The sequence below is a fragment of the Babylonia areolata genome, chromosome 4 (assembly GCF_041734735.1).
Source record: "Babylonia areolata isolate BAREFJ2019XMU chromosome 4, ASM4173473v1, whole genome shotgun sequence".
Taxonomy (NCBI): Eukaryota; Metazoa; Mollusca; class Gastropoda; order Neogastropoda; family Buccinidae; genus Babylonia; species Babylonia areolata.
The window spans coordinates 6,813,974-6,830,669 of NC_134879.1; the positions used below are offsets into that span (position 1 = coordinate 6,813,974).

Genomic DNA, 16,696 nt, shown 5'->3' on the forward strand with positions numbered 1-16,696 from the left:
TTCGGACTTTCTCTCCCACCAGGTGTTCTTCATCTCACGCAGCCTCTTCTGTACAAGTTGCTTGGTTTGCAAGAACTGGTTCTCCTTCCTCTGGCAGTCTTTATCGGAAATGTAATCCTGATGCCGTATATGCAGTTTGTTCAGGAGCTTGGAGATTCCAGAGTCGTTCTCGTCAAACCAGTCTTTGTGGCTCCTCTGTACAAAGCCGAGTGTGTCAGCTGCTGCTGTGTACACAGCATCTCTAAAGGTGCTCCATACCTCTTCTTCATCAGTAGATGCGGGAATTTCTTGGAGAGCTGCTTGGATTTGCTGCTGCAGCACGTCTTTGGTGATAGGGAGGCAGTGGATGTTCAGCTTCCTAGGGGGTTTCTGCCTGGCTGGTTGGAGCTTGCGTGCAAGTCTGATGTTCATCTTGCTGCGTACCAGGCGATGGTCCGACCAACAGACTGCTCTTCTCATGCAGCGTGTAGTGGAAACATCACCTCTGTCCCTCTGCCGGACAATCACATAGTCCAGCATGTGCCACTGCTTGGAGCGGGGGTGCATCCATGTGTTCTTGTACTTGTCCGCTTGTTGGAAGAGGGTGTTGGTGATGGTCAGTCCATGCTGCGCGCACAGCGAGAGCAAAAGCAGTCCGTTGGAGTTGCACTTGCCAGTGCCGTGCTGTCCTAGGGCTTTTGGCCATGAGGAGAAGTCCACGCCGCCGCGGGCATTGAAATCCCCAAGGATGATCAGCCTGTCCTTTCTGTCTACCGCTGAAATGGTGCGGCTGAGCTCCTCGTAGAAGGCTTCTTTGATGTCATCAGGGTTGGTCATCGTCGGGGCATAGCAGCTGATGACTGTGGAGAAGCGATTCTTGGACAGCTTCAGATGCAGGGTCACCAGCCTATCGTTTATCCCATGTGAAAGGCTGTCAAGCTGTCGTGCAGGTTTGGTTCGTATGGCAAAGCCCACGGCTGAGGTTCTTGGGGTGCCATCTGGCTTCCCAATGCAGTAGAAGGTGTAGCCTCCTCCAACTTCCTCCAGCTGGGTTTCACCGGCAAACCTGGTTTCGCTCAGGGCTGCTATGTCCACGTGGTAGCGATCAAGCATTCTAGCAATGAGCGCTGTGCGTCTTTCTGATCTGTCGTCTCTGTCTAAGAGGGTGCGAACATTCCAGGCACCCAGAGTCAGGGCATGACTCCTGGTTCTTTTCTGCTGTTGTTTTCGACTGCTAGTGTTGGATGTCCAATTAGGTGCGGTTTACTGGGCGAGGCAGGCTTTTTTTTAGGGATCCTTTTATCTCCCCTTCCCCATGTGGGGAGAGCAGTGCTTTCCCTAAAAAGGGCTGCTCTGACACTGTGGGAGGATACGGGCGCCGCATCTGCCACAGTCTACGGCGGACGACCATCACCCCACAGCCGCCTGCGTGCAGAGTCGTGACTAGGGACTGCCAGCAGCATCCTCTGCCTGTCCCAGTTACCACTTCTCCATCGCTGCAGGGCTTGGGAAAGCTGGGTGTTGAAGGGCTAGCTCGTCGTTCCGACATTAGCCTGGTTGCCTGACTAGCACAGGTGACGTTTTTCAGGGTTTTTGTTTGAGTAAAATAAATACGTTAAACATCCAAGCAACATACAACTGAAGATGATTTAAATAACACATATTTCCTTACGTGCTGGGTCGATCGTTGACACTGGGAAGCATCTCTTTTCCCCTGTCAATCTGCCACAGACGTTTGTTCATTCATCCAATTAATCAATCAATTCAATAAATCATGCAAGTAATGAGTTAATAAGGAAAAAAAAAGAAAGAAAAGCAGAAGAATGACTACTTTTGTTTCAGAAACATACTGTTGATTGGATTGGAAGACAGAAGGGAGAAAGTGATATTGAGAGCAAAGAAAAAAAGCCAAAAAAGAAAAAGGAAACAAAAGAAGCAATGGCTTCGTGACTCATATGTGATACACACTTACTCAAAGCATAAATTTTGATAAATGTTGATCACAGTCAATTCGGTGGCCGTGGAGGGAAAAGAGCGGAGAGGGGGCGGGGGGCTCTTCTTAAGTGGAACCCTTGACGGTCCACAATGTTATCAAGAAAAAAAATGTTATCATGTTCCTGAATTCAGCTTTTTTTCATCCTTTCCTTTCCATTTTTGTAGTAATCATAATCAAGACTGTATCTCAGCCTGACGGGAACCCCCAAACCACGCCAAAGTTTTCAGGTGACTGAAGACCAGTAACGACATATATCCTTCAGATGAATCAAGAAGCACTAATCATTGATCTTTCAGCGATACATCACCGCATGTTCTCTGATTGAATGCTCTGTTCAGGATCCGTTACAATATCTGGGCTTTGTTCGCAAGGGGTGATGGAATTGCTGAACACGGATTTCCATTTCCCGCATCATGTTCCCAATGCATGTATGTACTGTATCGCAGCAACATCCAAACACGGATAACTGAAGATGCATGCTGCTGCTGCTGATGATATGGATGCTTATGTAGCGTTGTCACGGATCAGCCCAACCTTTCGTTGCTGCGGAAGTATAGGCGGAAGTGCGAGCGATTTAGTATGGCTCAGTGGCCGGTGAAAGTGGTGTTAGTTCCGATGGTTGGGAGTTCAAATCCCAGTTTCTCTAGATCATGTTTTCTGACATGTTCTTGGTTTGGTAAAAGCGTGTGTATGCACACTCGTTTTACCTGTGTAAGAGTTGTGCAGCACGTGCACACACCGCTCTGTAGGAGCGAGAGGGCTCTTGTCACATTGGCATGACTGCAACTGCAGTGCAGTGCGTGCAATGTGTGTTTTGGCCGGTTAGCGTGCCAAGTGCAGAACTCGCGCTCACCTGCCGTTTACCTGGCTGCAGCTGACTGTGATTAGGCGTGACTTGACTCTGAGACGTCAGAGAGGGCGGACCTTGTGGCAGAGGCCCGGAAGGCTGATGGAGAGGAATTCTTGGCCAGCCAGAACCTCTGCCTGATTTTTAGCAAGCCGGTGAGCAGAGGCTGCAGTGCCCGGCTGAAGGTCCCACCCAAGTCACCACCTTCGCCCATCACAAGCTGTCGTGAGGTAACCTTGTGTCAGGCGGTAACTGTTTCGAGTGTCTTTAGTTGTCTTTTCCACTTTGGGGAGGTCTGTGGGTTGGACAGTGGCTGGGGTCACTTTATGAAACTGTTACGATTACCTGATGTTACAGACTGTCGTGTAACGGTCCAGTGTTATAATTATCATTCCGTGAGTTACGGGTTTGAGTTTATATTAATACACTTGTGAGGAAGTGCGAGGGAATAGTATAATCTCCGTAATTTGTTCGACAGAGTGTACGTTGGATATGTAAAGCTTACAAGCTGATGTTAGTATCGGGAATGTGAGGGAGACGTTGAGGGAAATACTGTGTTTCGATAGGTTCTTAAACCTGCGTAAGTGGCCGCTGTTAGCATCGTGTCAGAAGATAGTGTTTTCCGTGTAAGCTATTGTGGCAATAATAGGTTACTGAGTTCTCTCCCTGTATGGACCGAGCACTGGAAGAGTTTGTGTATTGATTTGTTCACTTTAATTGCTCTGCTTGTGATCCGAATGGCTTTGGCAGCCATGTGCTGACGCTATCATATTTTTTCCTTTTTGAATGTTCTGTTCCAACATGTCTGCTTGTGCAAGGGAGGTTACCTTGATTGGGCCTTCGATTCTGGCAGCGTAGCGCTGTGGGAGCGTGCTTCAGGATGCGCGGCACAAGGTTTGGGGTTCGAGTCTTGGGTTGACCTGTGCCACCGTATAAGTAGGGCGACGGCCGGTACCCTGGCAGGTTCCGGACCCCTCACTTCCAGGCATGCATGTTGTCGTGCGATTGGTGTATGACAGTGGTTGTTCATTATTTTGCCTTAGAGTGCTTGTTGGATGAATGAGAGCACAACCTGTGGCTTCTTAGGTCGCCCAACGCGCATAGGGTTATGCGGTTATGGACTGGTACTGACAGGGGGTTATCCCCGTCCCCAGCTTGCTTGTTTGTCAAGTAGCGGCAAATCGACTGCTCTGCTGTCCCAGCTCCGAGGTCGCCCCTCGGGGTCTTCCACCTGAGGAGCCGAGCGCTGACACGAAACCCTGGGGTCGCACCCTGGGGATCCAGATCGTCCCTCGGCGTCGACCTTCGACCGCAGCCTGCCCTGCTTGCCGCGACCTCCCGGACTCATCTGGTGGGGTGCTCTGTGGGTGAGCTGGACGTCGAGGGAGAGATTGTGGTTAGCGTTCGACTCGCAGCCTGGAGCAGGGATTTTTCAGTCCGTCAACGAGTGACAGATGAGTTAAATGAACGTTGCCGCTTGTGCAGTGAATGTGCGAGTGTGTATGTGTTTGGTTCGTTTTTCTTTCGTTTCTTGATTTTGTCCCGATGGGGGTTAAAGGTGGGTTAAGGAGGGGTGGTTTGGAGTTAGGTGGGGGCGAGGGTTTGGGTTTGGGGATAGCTTAGGAAGTAGGTCCTGTACCCATATGTGTGTGATCGTGTGAATAAAAGTTGTAAAATCGTACACGGATTTCTGCGTCCTTCTTGGGAGTGTGTGTTGCGCGGTGTCGACCCTAAAAGTCCACGTCTCCTGACTTTTGGGCTTGCCCAGATTTCTGGAGTGTGTGACAAGCGTCTATCCTCGGTCGAAGACGAAACTCTAAGTGCTTTGCCTACCTGGGTAGAGCCGACTGAGAGGTTTCAGTCACGCACACATAATATTCATGCGGACATGTAACGCTTTTCGTGTATGATCATTTTTTTTATTTACCCCGCCATGAGGGCAGCTACAATCCTTTTTAGGGGGTGTGCATTTGTTCCCATAACCCACTGAACGCTGACATTGATTACAAGATCATTAACGTGCGTATTTGATCTTCTGCGTGCGTATACACACGAAGGGGGTTCAGGCACTAGTGGGTTTGCGCATAATTATGTTGACCTGGGAGATCGGAGAATCGGACCCGGGAGCCTCAGATTAAAAGTCCAACGCTTTAACCACTCGGCTATTGCGCCCGTCCTGTATATCTGTATCATCAGGCAAGAAATCTTCTACCGGCCTTTATTTTACATAATTACTGGTCTCATCATCATCATCATTATTATTATTGTTCTTATCATCATTATTTTACATCACATTAAACACGGGCGACAAGACTTCTCCACTCACCCCACCGATATACAGGCGTCTTTCCCACCAAGGTTGGAAGGGTCGATGAGGACATCAGCAACGCAAGTTGTACTGTCCGCTTCATCAAAATCAAACGTGTACACTCCTACTGACCGAGTCCGTACGCCAGCACTGTACAAACCACAAGTGTGTCATTATTTGATAGACCGTTTGAAAGATATTTCAAAGAAATATTCTAGCACTATAAGAAAAACAGGTTTTACAATAATATATTCATTTTACACTGTGCATTTTTGTTGTTGTTGTTGTTTTCTTTTTTGTTGTTGTTGTTTTTTTTGCTTAGTGTTTGTTGTACATGTTCTTTAGTTAACACATTTCGTTTAAACCAAAGTATCCATATAGGTTGCGAGAAGAGTGTTTGGACGTGCACTAACCAGCCCCCGGAAGGCAGTTTTTCTGTCTGGGCGACGAAGTGGCACGGGACGCCTTTTGTACACGTCAGCTCCGAGCTCTCCTGTGGTGTTCCTCCGATGAAACGTTCTCCCTGTGTTAGCATAATTCATTCATCTTTCCTGGTAAAATAGTATTTATTTTGTGGAGACAAAAAAGATCGAGAATGAGAGACAGAGACAGAGACAACGAAAATTCTCTATTGACTTTGGCATAATTATTAGGCTTTTTATCAAAATGTAAACAGTACATACAATATAAAAACAGCAAAAACATGTAAGTCAACAAAATGGACGCCGGATGTATTTTCTGTCTGCAAAGTAAGCAACATTGTCGACAATCGCTTTCACAGAAGTAACATGTGAATGCTTTCAATGAGTCAGTGTTGGTTCAAAAACATTCAATGATATAATAAATGACCAACCGACAATAACTTTCACGTAAAAATGTTAAACGATAATTTGTATTGATAAGACATTGCCTTTTTAATACTATTCATAGGTAAAGAGCTCATAAAGAGCTTTTTCTTTCTATGGTTGAATGCTTCTCTGGACCATGAACTGCAGACGAAAGTAAAAATAGTAATGGAAGTGAAAAGGAAGCATATAAGTTAGAGGAAAAGAAGAAACAATTAGAATAAGAAAAAAAATTAGATGGGATCATCATTACGTCAAAGGCAAGATGGGCGTCACAAGGAGAAAAATTAACAAAATATTTCTTTTCACCTGTAACAATGGACAGGTCTTAACAAAAACAGGAAACTTTAGAAGAAACGAGGTCCTTCTACCAAGAACTATATAAAGACAGCCATACACACGAGGTTGACTTAAGTAATTACGTCACAAATCTACCACATTTAAGTGAACAAAAAGCTGAGGTACTGGAGGGAATTATTACTAAAGAAGAAGCATCAATAGTATTAAACAATATGATGACAAAATTCCGGGAACTGATGGAATGACAGTTATTTTCTTAAGTTTTTCTGGATTTTTCTTGGGGATTTTGTAGTCCGTTTTATTAATGAAGGGTTTCACAAAGAAGATTTTGAAAAAAAGCTTTTGATTCGATTACTTGGGGGTTCATGAAAAATGTACTGAAAGATTTGGATTTGGGAAGGATATATATATATACACGGAACTGGGTTGCCTCTTTTTTTCTTTCTTTTTTTTATAAGGATATAAAGTCCTATGTCGCAGTTAACGGAAAGGTATCCCAACACTTTGATATGAATATTTTACTCGATAACTTGCTTGAAAAAATAGAAGTGTATGTTGGTTAACTGGGAGAGGAAACTGGATATTGTAACAGATTGGAAAACTGCTTTAGAGTTGATTAAGAAAACGAAAGAAATCGAATCAAAATGGTTCCAAATCAGAAGTTGCTCAAAAGTCTTAGTCACAAATAGTTTTCTTAAAAGAATGGGATTAACAGATAGCGAACAATGCAACGTTTGTAATAACGAAAAAGATACTATTCACCAATATCTGTGGGACTGCAGCTATATACAAACTTACTGTTAGAGCTGGAACAACTATTGATAGGTAAGTGCCAAGTGTGTGAGAGATTATCCTTCAATACTGAACTTGTATTGTTTGGAACTGATAACAAAACAAAAACAGACGAAGTTCTGGACCTTATTATATTATGGGCTATTTTTTAAATTTACAAATGTAGAATCAATAAATTCAGACCAACAATTTCAGTATTCGTGAAGGAAGTACAATACAACTACCGCACTGAAAATATAGAATGGAAATGGGCAATAATAAATTTGAACGGAAGTGGTTCCCATGCATGGGATTGATAAATGATTAAATGGTTAAAGTTTAGTATGGCATATCGGAATATTTAAGAATGATTAGGGAAACTGGTTTTACTACCATTATTATGGTTGTCTTATTTTTATTATTTTATTTTTCATACAACACTGCCAACCACAGGTACAGACATACCGGCCACAGGCGAATTTCTGCAACACCATTTATTTCTTTGTTTTGAATTAACTTTGAGTATCAAATGCTGCAATCAAGTGTCTGTGTGTAACCCTTTTTGTTTGTCTCTGTGTGTGTGCGTGTGTGTGTGAATGTGCACGCGAGAGTGTGCGCGAGCGCGCGTTTGTGTGTATGTGTGTGTGTGTGGGGGGGGGGTGGGGGGGTATTTTGTGTCTGTCATTCTGTCTATGAAACAGAGAATGAGAATAACAGAAAAGTGGGACATACAGCTAGCAAAACACCCATCATACTATGTAACATGTTTTGACTCTCCTCGATGATACTGCTTTTTTTTCATGATTTCATATTCTAGTAATCTGTATTTAACGGATTATTCTATGTAATTCCTCGATGCCTGAGGAGAAGATTATGTTGCTGTTTTGCGGTATAGTAACAAGGATTATAATGTTTGTGTGTGTGTGTGTGTGTGTGTGCATGTTGCGCAAGCAGAAATGTCTATATCAAATCGTCTTCTATTTGAATGAAATCCTGGAGTTCTTGTTCTGAATCTTGCAAAGTTGTCCTGGTGCCATTTATATGTTATTAAAAAAAAGATTCTAAGGTTAAAATTCGTACTTGAATGAGTGGTACCATATATACTTTTCGTTCTGTGCTATGCGCATGCCAATTCAATTGAAAACAGACAATATAAGGCGCTGTTTAAATTCTAATAAAAATGCCTTTTCGTTTCCCACCGCTCGAATAACACAAACCACACGACACCCATTTCCTAACAGAACTTTCTTAATGTAAGATACACAGTTGAAAGAGAGAGACAGAGACAGAGACAGAGAGAGAGAGAGAGAGAGAGAGAGAGAGAAGACAAAATTCTATATTTTCGAGGATAAGCACTGGCGCGCTTTTTTTTTTACATCCAGTCCCCGCCCTGAAACAGGGTCTACACTACACAATACTACATTATATATATCATTGCATGCACTACACAATGCTACTTTAAGTCATAGCATGCAAATACAATACTACATAAAGGCATAAGTATGGTAATAACACACACACACACACACACACACACACACACAGAGGCACAAGCATGGTATTAATAAACGACACGGGAAAAAATAACCCAGTCAGAACACACACATACACACACACTCTCTCTCCTCTCTCTCTCTCTCTCACGCACATGCACACTTACACACACATAAGCATACATTGTGTATGTTAACAAATACTATACTAATGTGAATATAAAAGTGATGGAGTCTCCCTCGGACCGACGGATGAGTAGGCAGGCAGGCTTCTCTGTCAGTGTGTGTCCTCATATGGAAGAAGAGGCCGATTCTGGATGCTCAGCACTTCCCACAGGTGTTGCAAGGGAAAACGTCTCCAGAAGTTGAGCCCTGCTTCCTTCGCTCACGCTTCTCCTTAATGGCCAGCATTCTCTTGTTTTCAAACGTCTTTATGCCACTAGAGCACAGCATCCTCCAGCAAAAGCGGTCAAGGGAGTTTCCCACCAAGTTTGGTTCGTATGGCAAAGCCCACGGCTGAAGTTCTTGGGGTGCCAATTGGCTTCCCAGTGCAGTAGAAGGTGTAGCCCCATCCAACTTCCTCCAGCTGTATTTCACCGGCAAACCTGGTTTCGCTCAGGGCTGCTATGTCCACCTGGTAGCGATCAAGCATTCTAGCAATGAGCGCTGTGCACCTTTCTGGTCTGTCGTCTTTGTCCCAAAGGGTGCGAACATTCCAGGCACCCAGAGTCAGGGCATGACTCCTGGTTCTTTTCTTCTGTTGTTTTCGACCGCTAGTGATGGATGTCCAAGTAGGTGCGGTTTCCTACTAGGTACTAGGCGAGGCAGGCTTTGTTTAGGGATCCTTTTATCTCCACATGTAGGGAGAGCAGTGCTGTCCCTAAAAAGGGCTGCTCTGACACTGTGGGAGGATACGGGCGCCGCACCTGCCACAGTCTACAGCGGACGACCATCACCCCACAGCCGCCTGCGTGCAGAGTCGTGACTGGGAACTGCCAGCAGCATCCAGGGCTTGGGAAAGCTGGGTGTTGAAGGGCTAGCTCGTCGTTCTGACATTAGCCTGGTTGCCTGACCAGCACAGGTGTCTTTTTTTTTTTTTTAGTGAAGAGGATTTGTGGAGTCCCTTCCCCACTCTCTCGCCTACCAACGCTCACAGTCCCACAGGTGCAGATACTGCCACGTGTAGGACGGCCTCGGCAGGTGCAGGTTTTTTTCTTCGGAGCTCCGTCTCCTATGGAGACTTCCAGCCTTTTGGTCATCCTCTTCCGCCTTCACAGCCGTTGGGAAAGATTTCCTCCTCCGCCTGGTCCGTCATTGGGAGACTTCACATGCGGCAGGTAGTACTGGGTTACATGGTACCAGTAGCAAGGGCCATGCCCCTGACCTGACTGGCATAAAACAGTAAATATAGTATAAAAAAAAAATACACATAGCAATAACAGGGGGAGGAGGGGGGCGGAGGGGGGGGGGGCAATGCTCGTTGCCAAAGGAAGCATAATTCAACATATAAAACAGTATGAGAATAAAAATGCTACAGGTGAACGAGAGAGAGAAAGAGAGAGAGAGAGAGAGAGAGAGAGAGAGTAAAACAATATCAACTAATGAATAGATAACCTCATATTATATGGAACATGTGATAGAGATAGAGACAGAGAGAGGGAAAGAGAGAGAGGAAGGAGAAAAAGGGAGAGCGAATGAATGATTGAGCTTATATTCTCCGACAGTGGAAATATTGACGAAGTGGTTAGCGTCTTAATTTCAGCATTATTTGGTTATTTATTCATTATCATTATTATCATTATTGTCATTGTTATCCATATTTTCTTCTATATTTTATCTTATTTCTTTATATATTTGCTTACTTATTTGAACTTATTATATTCTTCTTAATCAATTTATTTAGAAATTTACTTATTCATTAACTTGATGACTTATCTGTTTATCTGTTTCTGTATCTTTTTTCCTCAAGGCCTAAGCGCGTTGGTTTACGCTGCTGGTCGGGCACCTGCTTAGCAGATGTGGTGTAGCGTATATGGATTTGTTCGAACGCAGTGACGTCTTGTTAAGTAACTGAACTGATCTGGTTAGCGTCGCGGACTGACGGCTGGGAGGACGCGGGTTCGATTCCCAGCGGAGGTGGGTTTTTTGGCCCGCGGCCGCCTCTTACCCAGAGTTAAGTGATCTTCTGGCTTAAATGGGAAGACTGGGACAACACAGCTGAGTATCATCCACTTCAAGGATGCGTCTATAGGTGTCTTACTTTATTTTCTGAGACACTGCAGGTGTCTATCTCTCGGGCCTGGTTGACACCGGGATATCATTATGACAGGAAGCGTAGAGGACAGCCTTGTCACGCAGTCCCAAACCTAATGGACCTCCATAGCAGCATCGTCATCATCAGGATCCACCTCCTCCTTCTTCATCATTGATATAAAAATAACATGTGATCTCAATTTCGATACCCCTCCACTTCCGTGCTTGGGGAAAGTCGTGTCAAGGTCTTTAGTGTAGGCAGATTCATGTGGGACTGTAGTTGTAGGGACGTGTTGACGGTCTCCACTCTGAGGGAGAGGCTCACACAGTCTGGCTCCGCGAAAAAGCCATTATTGTCGTCAGTAAGGGGCTTAGTGGGTGGTGTCTTAAGTACGTTAAATCAGAACAGGCACTACTGAATACCACCGAAGTGACTCAGCGGCAGTGCAGGGTCTCCTCTGGTGTGTGACTTCCCGGCGACCTAACATCAATGGTTCTCCGCGGACTGCCGGGGCTGGGACTGCGACGGAGGAACCCGGGTGTGGCCGTGTATTGGGGACTCGGAATGAGCGGCGTTGGAGTAATGCCACTGAAACGGTGCAAATGATGGGGCGGCAAAAAAGGGCATATTCGCCAACACATACAGGCCTGTCTACGAGTAAAATGCAAAAAAAAGTTTGAGAAAAAAACAGAAAGAGCGAAAGAGCCAGAGAAAGAGAGAGAGAGAGAGAGAGTGTGTGTGTGTTTGAGCGTACGCGTATGCGCCCAGATTCTGTTCAACAATTCACAGTGTAAACGTATTCAATGCGTCTTTCTTTGTGAACGATGGCTGTTCAAACTGATGGTATACACTGTACATGTTCTTCAATGTGTTTCAAAACCAAAGTTTTTGACCAAACAACCACATGTCGAGCCTGTTAATTTCTTGATGCCACACCGTATAACAATGAAACATTTTTCATGTAATTAAAAGACTGACCAATGTTGCGCAAGAAAGGACCTTGGTTCTCGAGATACCAACAAATTGTACATACTATACTCAAGACATTATTCTCGTCGTCACTTACATTCAAATACAAAACTGGGAAATCTGACCTGCGGACATACATCATATACACATACGTGCAAGCAAGGAAGTAAGCAAGCGCGCGCACACACACACACACACACACTCACACACACACCTATTCATCCATTCACACATAGAAACACATAAACAGGAAATCTTACCGCCTGGTGGGTGTCAGTGGGTGCAGAGGTGGTTGGTCCTGAAAGACAAGACAAACAAGCACAATGGAATTTAATGTTACAGCGTTGTTACATCACGAATGGGAGCGCGCATGCAAGCGTGTGTGATTGTGTGTGTGTGTGTGTGTGTGTGTGTGTGTGCGTGCATGCGCGCGCGCGTGCGTGCGTGTGCGTGTGTGTGCCGTGCATGTGTTTAGTATGTGGTAAGGTTTTTGCGCTGCGTTGACGATGTCTTTCTATATAATCATAACGAGTGTCTGTATGCAGAAAGCTTTACAAAAATTACCCGATAAATGTTTGATATTGACATATATATTTGAGAAAAATGAAAAGAAAGAAATCATACCCTGCGCTGGATCTTGGCTGTAGATGTTATAGCAGATAGTTTCCTTGGTGTTGCTGAAATCAGTCGGTTAGTAAACCAGTGAGTGAGTCTGAATGTGAATTACTAGATATTTCATTTGATGCGATGAGTCAGTTCGTTGATTTGCTGCTATCAGTCAACCAATCACACAATCAAAACTATCATACAATCCGTCAGTCAACCATTCAGCTTGGTAATCAATCAGCTGATCGATTTATCATTCCATAGATCCGAAAATCTAGTCAAACAAACAGACAAAAAAACAACAACAAAAAACAAAAACAACAACAAAAAAACAAACACTACAGGTTTCTGTCTCTCGAGCCTGGTCGACGCTGGATTGCATCACGAAAGGCTGTGTCTCTCGAGCCTGGTCGACGCTGGATTGCATCACGAAAGGAAGCGTTGAGTGCAAAGCTTTGTCAAACAGTCCTCAACCCAAAGAACAAAATTAAACATCTTCTTAATATAACCTGTGTCTCTTTATACTGTGTCTCGCCTTCGTGCTTATTATTATTATTGTTTATTCCTTTCCATTTCCACGTTTGCAGAAACGTTTGCACCAACGTACATTTATATTATATATGAATGTGTGTGTGTGTGTGTGTGTGTGTGTGTGTGTGTGTGTGTGTGTGTGTGTGTGTTTTGTTCAATAGCGATAGCTTGCGCATTACCGATAATCGGCACATAGCGAGCGAATGATAACGAAGTCAGCTGCAGATTGTCATTCTCATGATTCTTTCAGCATGGATCAGATCGGCAAGATATCTTAATTCAGCATTTGGCATGGATGACCCTTCACAACGAAAATCAAAAGAAAAGAGCAATTGTTTAAATAAGGAGTAAAAACTGTGACATCCGAATCATTTCGGGGTGCGACACATCTCTCTCTGAACACAAAATCAGCTATCAAGACTTTCCTCTCAGTATTGCTTTTTCATAGTTGTCAGCATGAATCGGCGTACCCAACATGCATTTGAAGACGCCGTAGCGCAACAATTCATTCCCTTCAGCTCCAGGCATTATTCTTCTTTTCCCCTATTTTGTCAAGCCGGTTCTGGTCGCGGAGGGTAACGAATAATAAAATAACCGAATGAACCATAAATGTGAGATCAAGAAATTTCACATACTTTATGAATATATGATACAGATTGTTGATAAAAGCAGCTGAAAATAAACACAGAAAATAAATGAAAAATTAAAACTACATGTTTCGCCATACCTTGCGTACACACAGATTTATGAATTATAATCAAAAGTTTTGGCATTCTACACATATTCAGTCAAGCATTCACTCAGAATTTCTTGGCAACTGTAGCAGATATGAAGTCAGCAAACTTTCTTTTTGTCTTTTTTTTCAAGAGAAGTAGAAATCACACACACACACACACACACACACACACACACACACACACACTTCAATAACTTAAATTTCAATAATCTGGTTAAAACAGACACGCAATCGAAATGCAGCCTTTGCATTCGAGTGGGGTGACCCACATCCCTGCACTGAAAACCAGACGCGAGAAGATGAACAGTGTGTACCATATTTACCACAGTTCGACATGGTTTTTGCTACGTTTTCTGCGGCAGCTACGAGGATTCCACAAACACACACACACACACACAGACACACTGACACAAACTATACTTTTTTTCCATACGGGGCATATCAGGAACCCTCTTAGCCAAAGTAAAACGACAACAGCTCCGTGGAGTCTACCTAGAAGCCGAATCCCTGATGTCCACGCACACATGGTGGTGCCCGGTCCGGGTTGGCGCCAAGGACAGAGATGACATCATCGTGGGAGGCGACGTAGAAGCAGTTTTAGGGGGCGTGACGCCAGCCGTCACCTCTGGGGAAGTGAAACCCGTGATCACGTTCGGTGGGTTACTGCACACACACACACACACACACACATACGCACGCACACACACACACACACACACACTCACTCACTCACACACGCACGCACACTCACACACACTCACACCCGCATACGCACACACGCTCATACTCACACAGACATACAGACACCCAACCCCTCCCTCCGCACTCCCCCACCCCCACACACAAACACACATACACCGCTGACGTCATTATTTGTTTTCTGCACTACAACCGACATCAATTTACTGTGGCAAGTGCATGCTAGGTATTTCTGCGTTTCTATAACCCACAGTACTCTGACTTAGAAAAGTAATAATGACAATAAAGGAAATTCATATAGTGCTTTCTAACGCTCAAGGCGCTTTACAGTAACAGCAAAATAATAATACCAAAGAAAGAATAATCTGATATGGTGTATAACACAAAAAGATAACAAGTAACAACACACACACACACACACACACACACACAAATGGGCGCACGTACACACACAAACACACACATGCGCGCGCGCACACACACACACGCGCGTGCGCACGCACGCACACACAGGCAACCGCACCCACACTCCGTCCTCATGCACACACATCACAATCAAGTAATCAGTCTGGACAGAAATAGCGTTCTCAGATGGACAGGTCATATCATAGTATTGGTTATAGAGATAACGTTTTCAGGCCTGTCTGCACGTCTGCTCACTCGAGAGATCAGAACATTTTCCATCCTTTACCCAGCAGACGTTACCGACATCGATCCCGTAACCCTCAGGTTGAAAGAGCATCGCTCTAACCTCTCGGCTATTGTGCCAGTTAGGAATGACTCACTGTCTTTTAGACAGACACAACAAAACAGAGAGGAGGAGGAGAGAGAAGGAGAAAGAGGAAGAGCAGAGGGAGACTGGTAAGTAAGAGTTGGCAGAAAGGGGGTAAGGACGATAATACATACATGCATACATATATATATATATATATATATATATAGAGAGAGAGAGAGAGAGAGAGACTGTATGCGTTAATAATTGTCTCACGTAAGAATAATAGACTGATGTTGAATTGAATTGATGGAACTAAAAAATGTCGATGAAGCCAAATGAAGAGGAAGAAGAAATATGATAGATGAAAGATGATAATGAGGAACAGGAGAACAAGAAGGAAACCCTACTCAAAAATACACACACACACACACACACACGTACAAATACATAAGCATGCACACATAGACGCACACAAACGCACACACGCCCAAATACACACTCGCGCACGCACGCACGCACATGCACACACACGCAGAGGCACACACATGCGTCCCCCGCCGCGCGCGCGCGCGCGCACACACACACACACACACACACACTCGAAGGCAGACACGTACCCAGGATGACCAATAACGTAGATGGGTAATGTGCAAACGGAGCCCACGTCACAGTGTACAGTGGTCCCGTGTCCCAGAGAGGGGACCACAGCATGAGACTGTGACAGTAATCAGCAATAACATATTCGATCCATTTAAATTTAATCCATGTTCGCTGTTTTGTTTCCCCTGTAAGCATGTCGTTTAATATACAGATTTGCTTGTTCCCGTGTTAAGCTATGTGAAACAATTTAATTATTTGACTAATCACTTTTAAAGTTAAGAGGCATTAATCCACTTCACCAAGTATTACTAAATTTGTGGCTTTTTTGAGGCCCCCAGTATTTGTTTACAAAAGCTTAAATGAACATGCTCATGCGAAAATTTGTTAATGATTCAATGGTTATACGGTTTGTCAAAGGTAAAATTATTGTCTGCTTTATCCCAAGTGGGGAACCATATTTCTGCTCAATACGTTAGTAACACTATCAATTTTTTTGTTTAGATATTATATGTATGCTTATGTTTTCATTCTTACAATTTTTTAAAGACTTTTGCCAGGTGTTCTGTAGCCTTTTTGACACTGCCTGATTTATGAAGGATTTTCCCAGATTTTTATACTAGTCAGTTGTTTCTATGACTTCTGTTCCACATTCAAAAATTATTTGAGCTCGTGGTTCTGATCTCGAACATATGACTACTTTTATTTTGTCTCTGTTGATTTGAATACCCCTTTGTTTACAATATCAGTGTAACTGGTTTAGTTTTAGGTGCAGGCCATGTTTAGTTATTGAAAGTAGTACTAAGTCATCAGCATATAAAAGACAAGAGATACTTTTATTTTGAGACAGACTAACTGTTGGTGAATCGGTGTCTGGGAGCCAATCAACAATATCATTTATAAATATTTTGACTCAGTGTATTTCCCTGTATTGCTCCTCTTCCAAGACAGATTGAGGGGGGAATCCTTTTTCATTATGGGTGCAGACTTTTGTGTTTGTGTATATACTTTTCATCAAATTGAAGCATCTACCTTGTATGCTCCCCCCAC

At 44.0% G+C, this 16,696-nt stretch overlaps 1 protein-coding gene across 3 annotated transcripts in view; it reads right to left on the reverse strand.

The window, feature by feature from the left end:
• The window catches only part of LOC143280810 (uncharacterized), a 231,135-nt gene that overhangs the window by 83,761 nt on the left and 130,678 nt on the right, over positions 1-16,696 (reverse strand). For all 3 annotated transcript variants that reach the window (XM_076585503.1, XM_076585501.1, XM_076585502.1), the window contains exons 31-37: positions 15,667-15,764; positions 14,128-14,298; positions 12,387-12,439; positions 12,023-12,060; positions 5,544-5,653; positions 5,149-5,280; positions 1,652-1,701 (exon numbers count right to left, since the gene is read on the reverse strand). In XM_076585503.1, the coding sequence (XP_076441618.1) occupies positions 1,652-1,701; positions 5,149-5,280; positions 5,544-5,653; positions 12,023-12,060; positions 12,387-12,439; positions 14,128-14,298; positions 15,667-15,764 (652 nt within the window). The remainder of the gene's footprint in view (positions 1-1,651; positions 1,702-5,148; positions 5,281-5,543; positions 5,654-12,022; positions 12,061-12,386; positions 12,440-14,127; positions 14,299-15,666; positions 15,765-16,696) is intronic.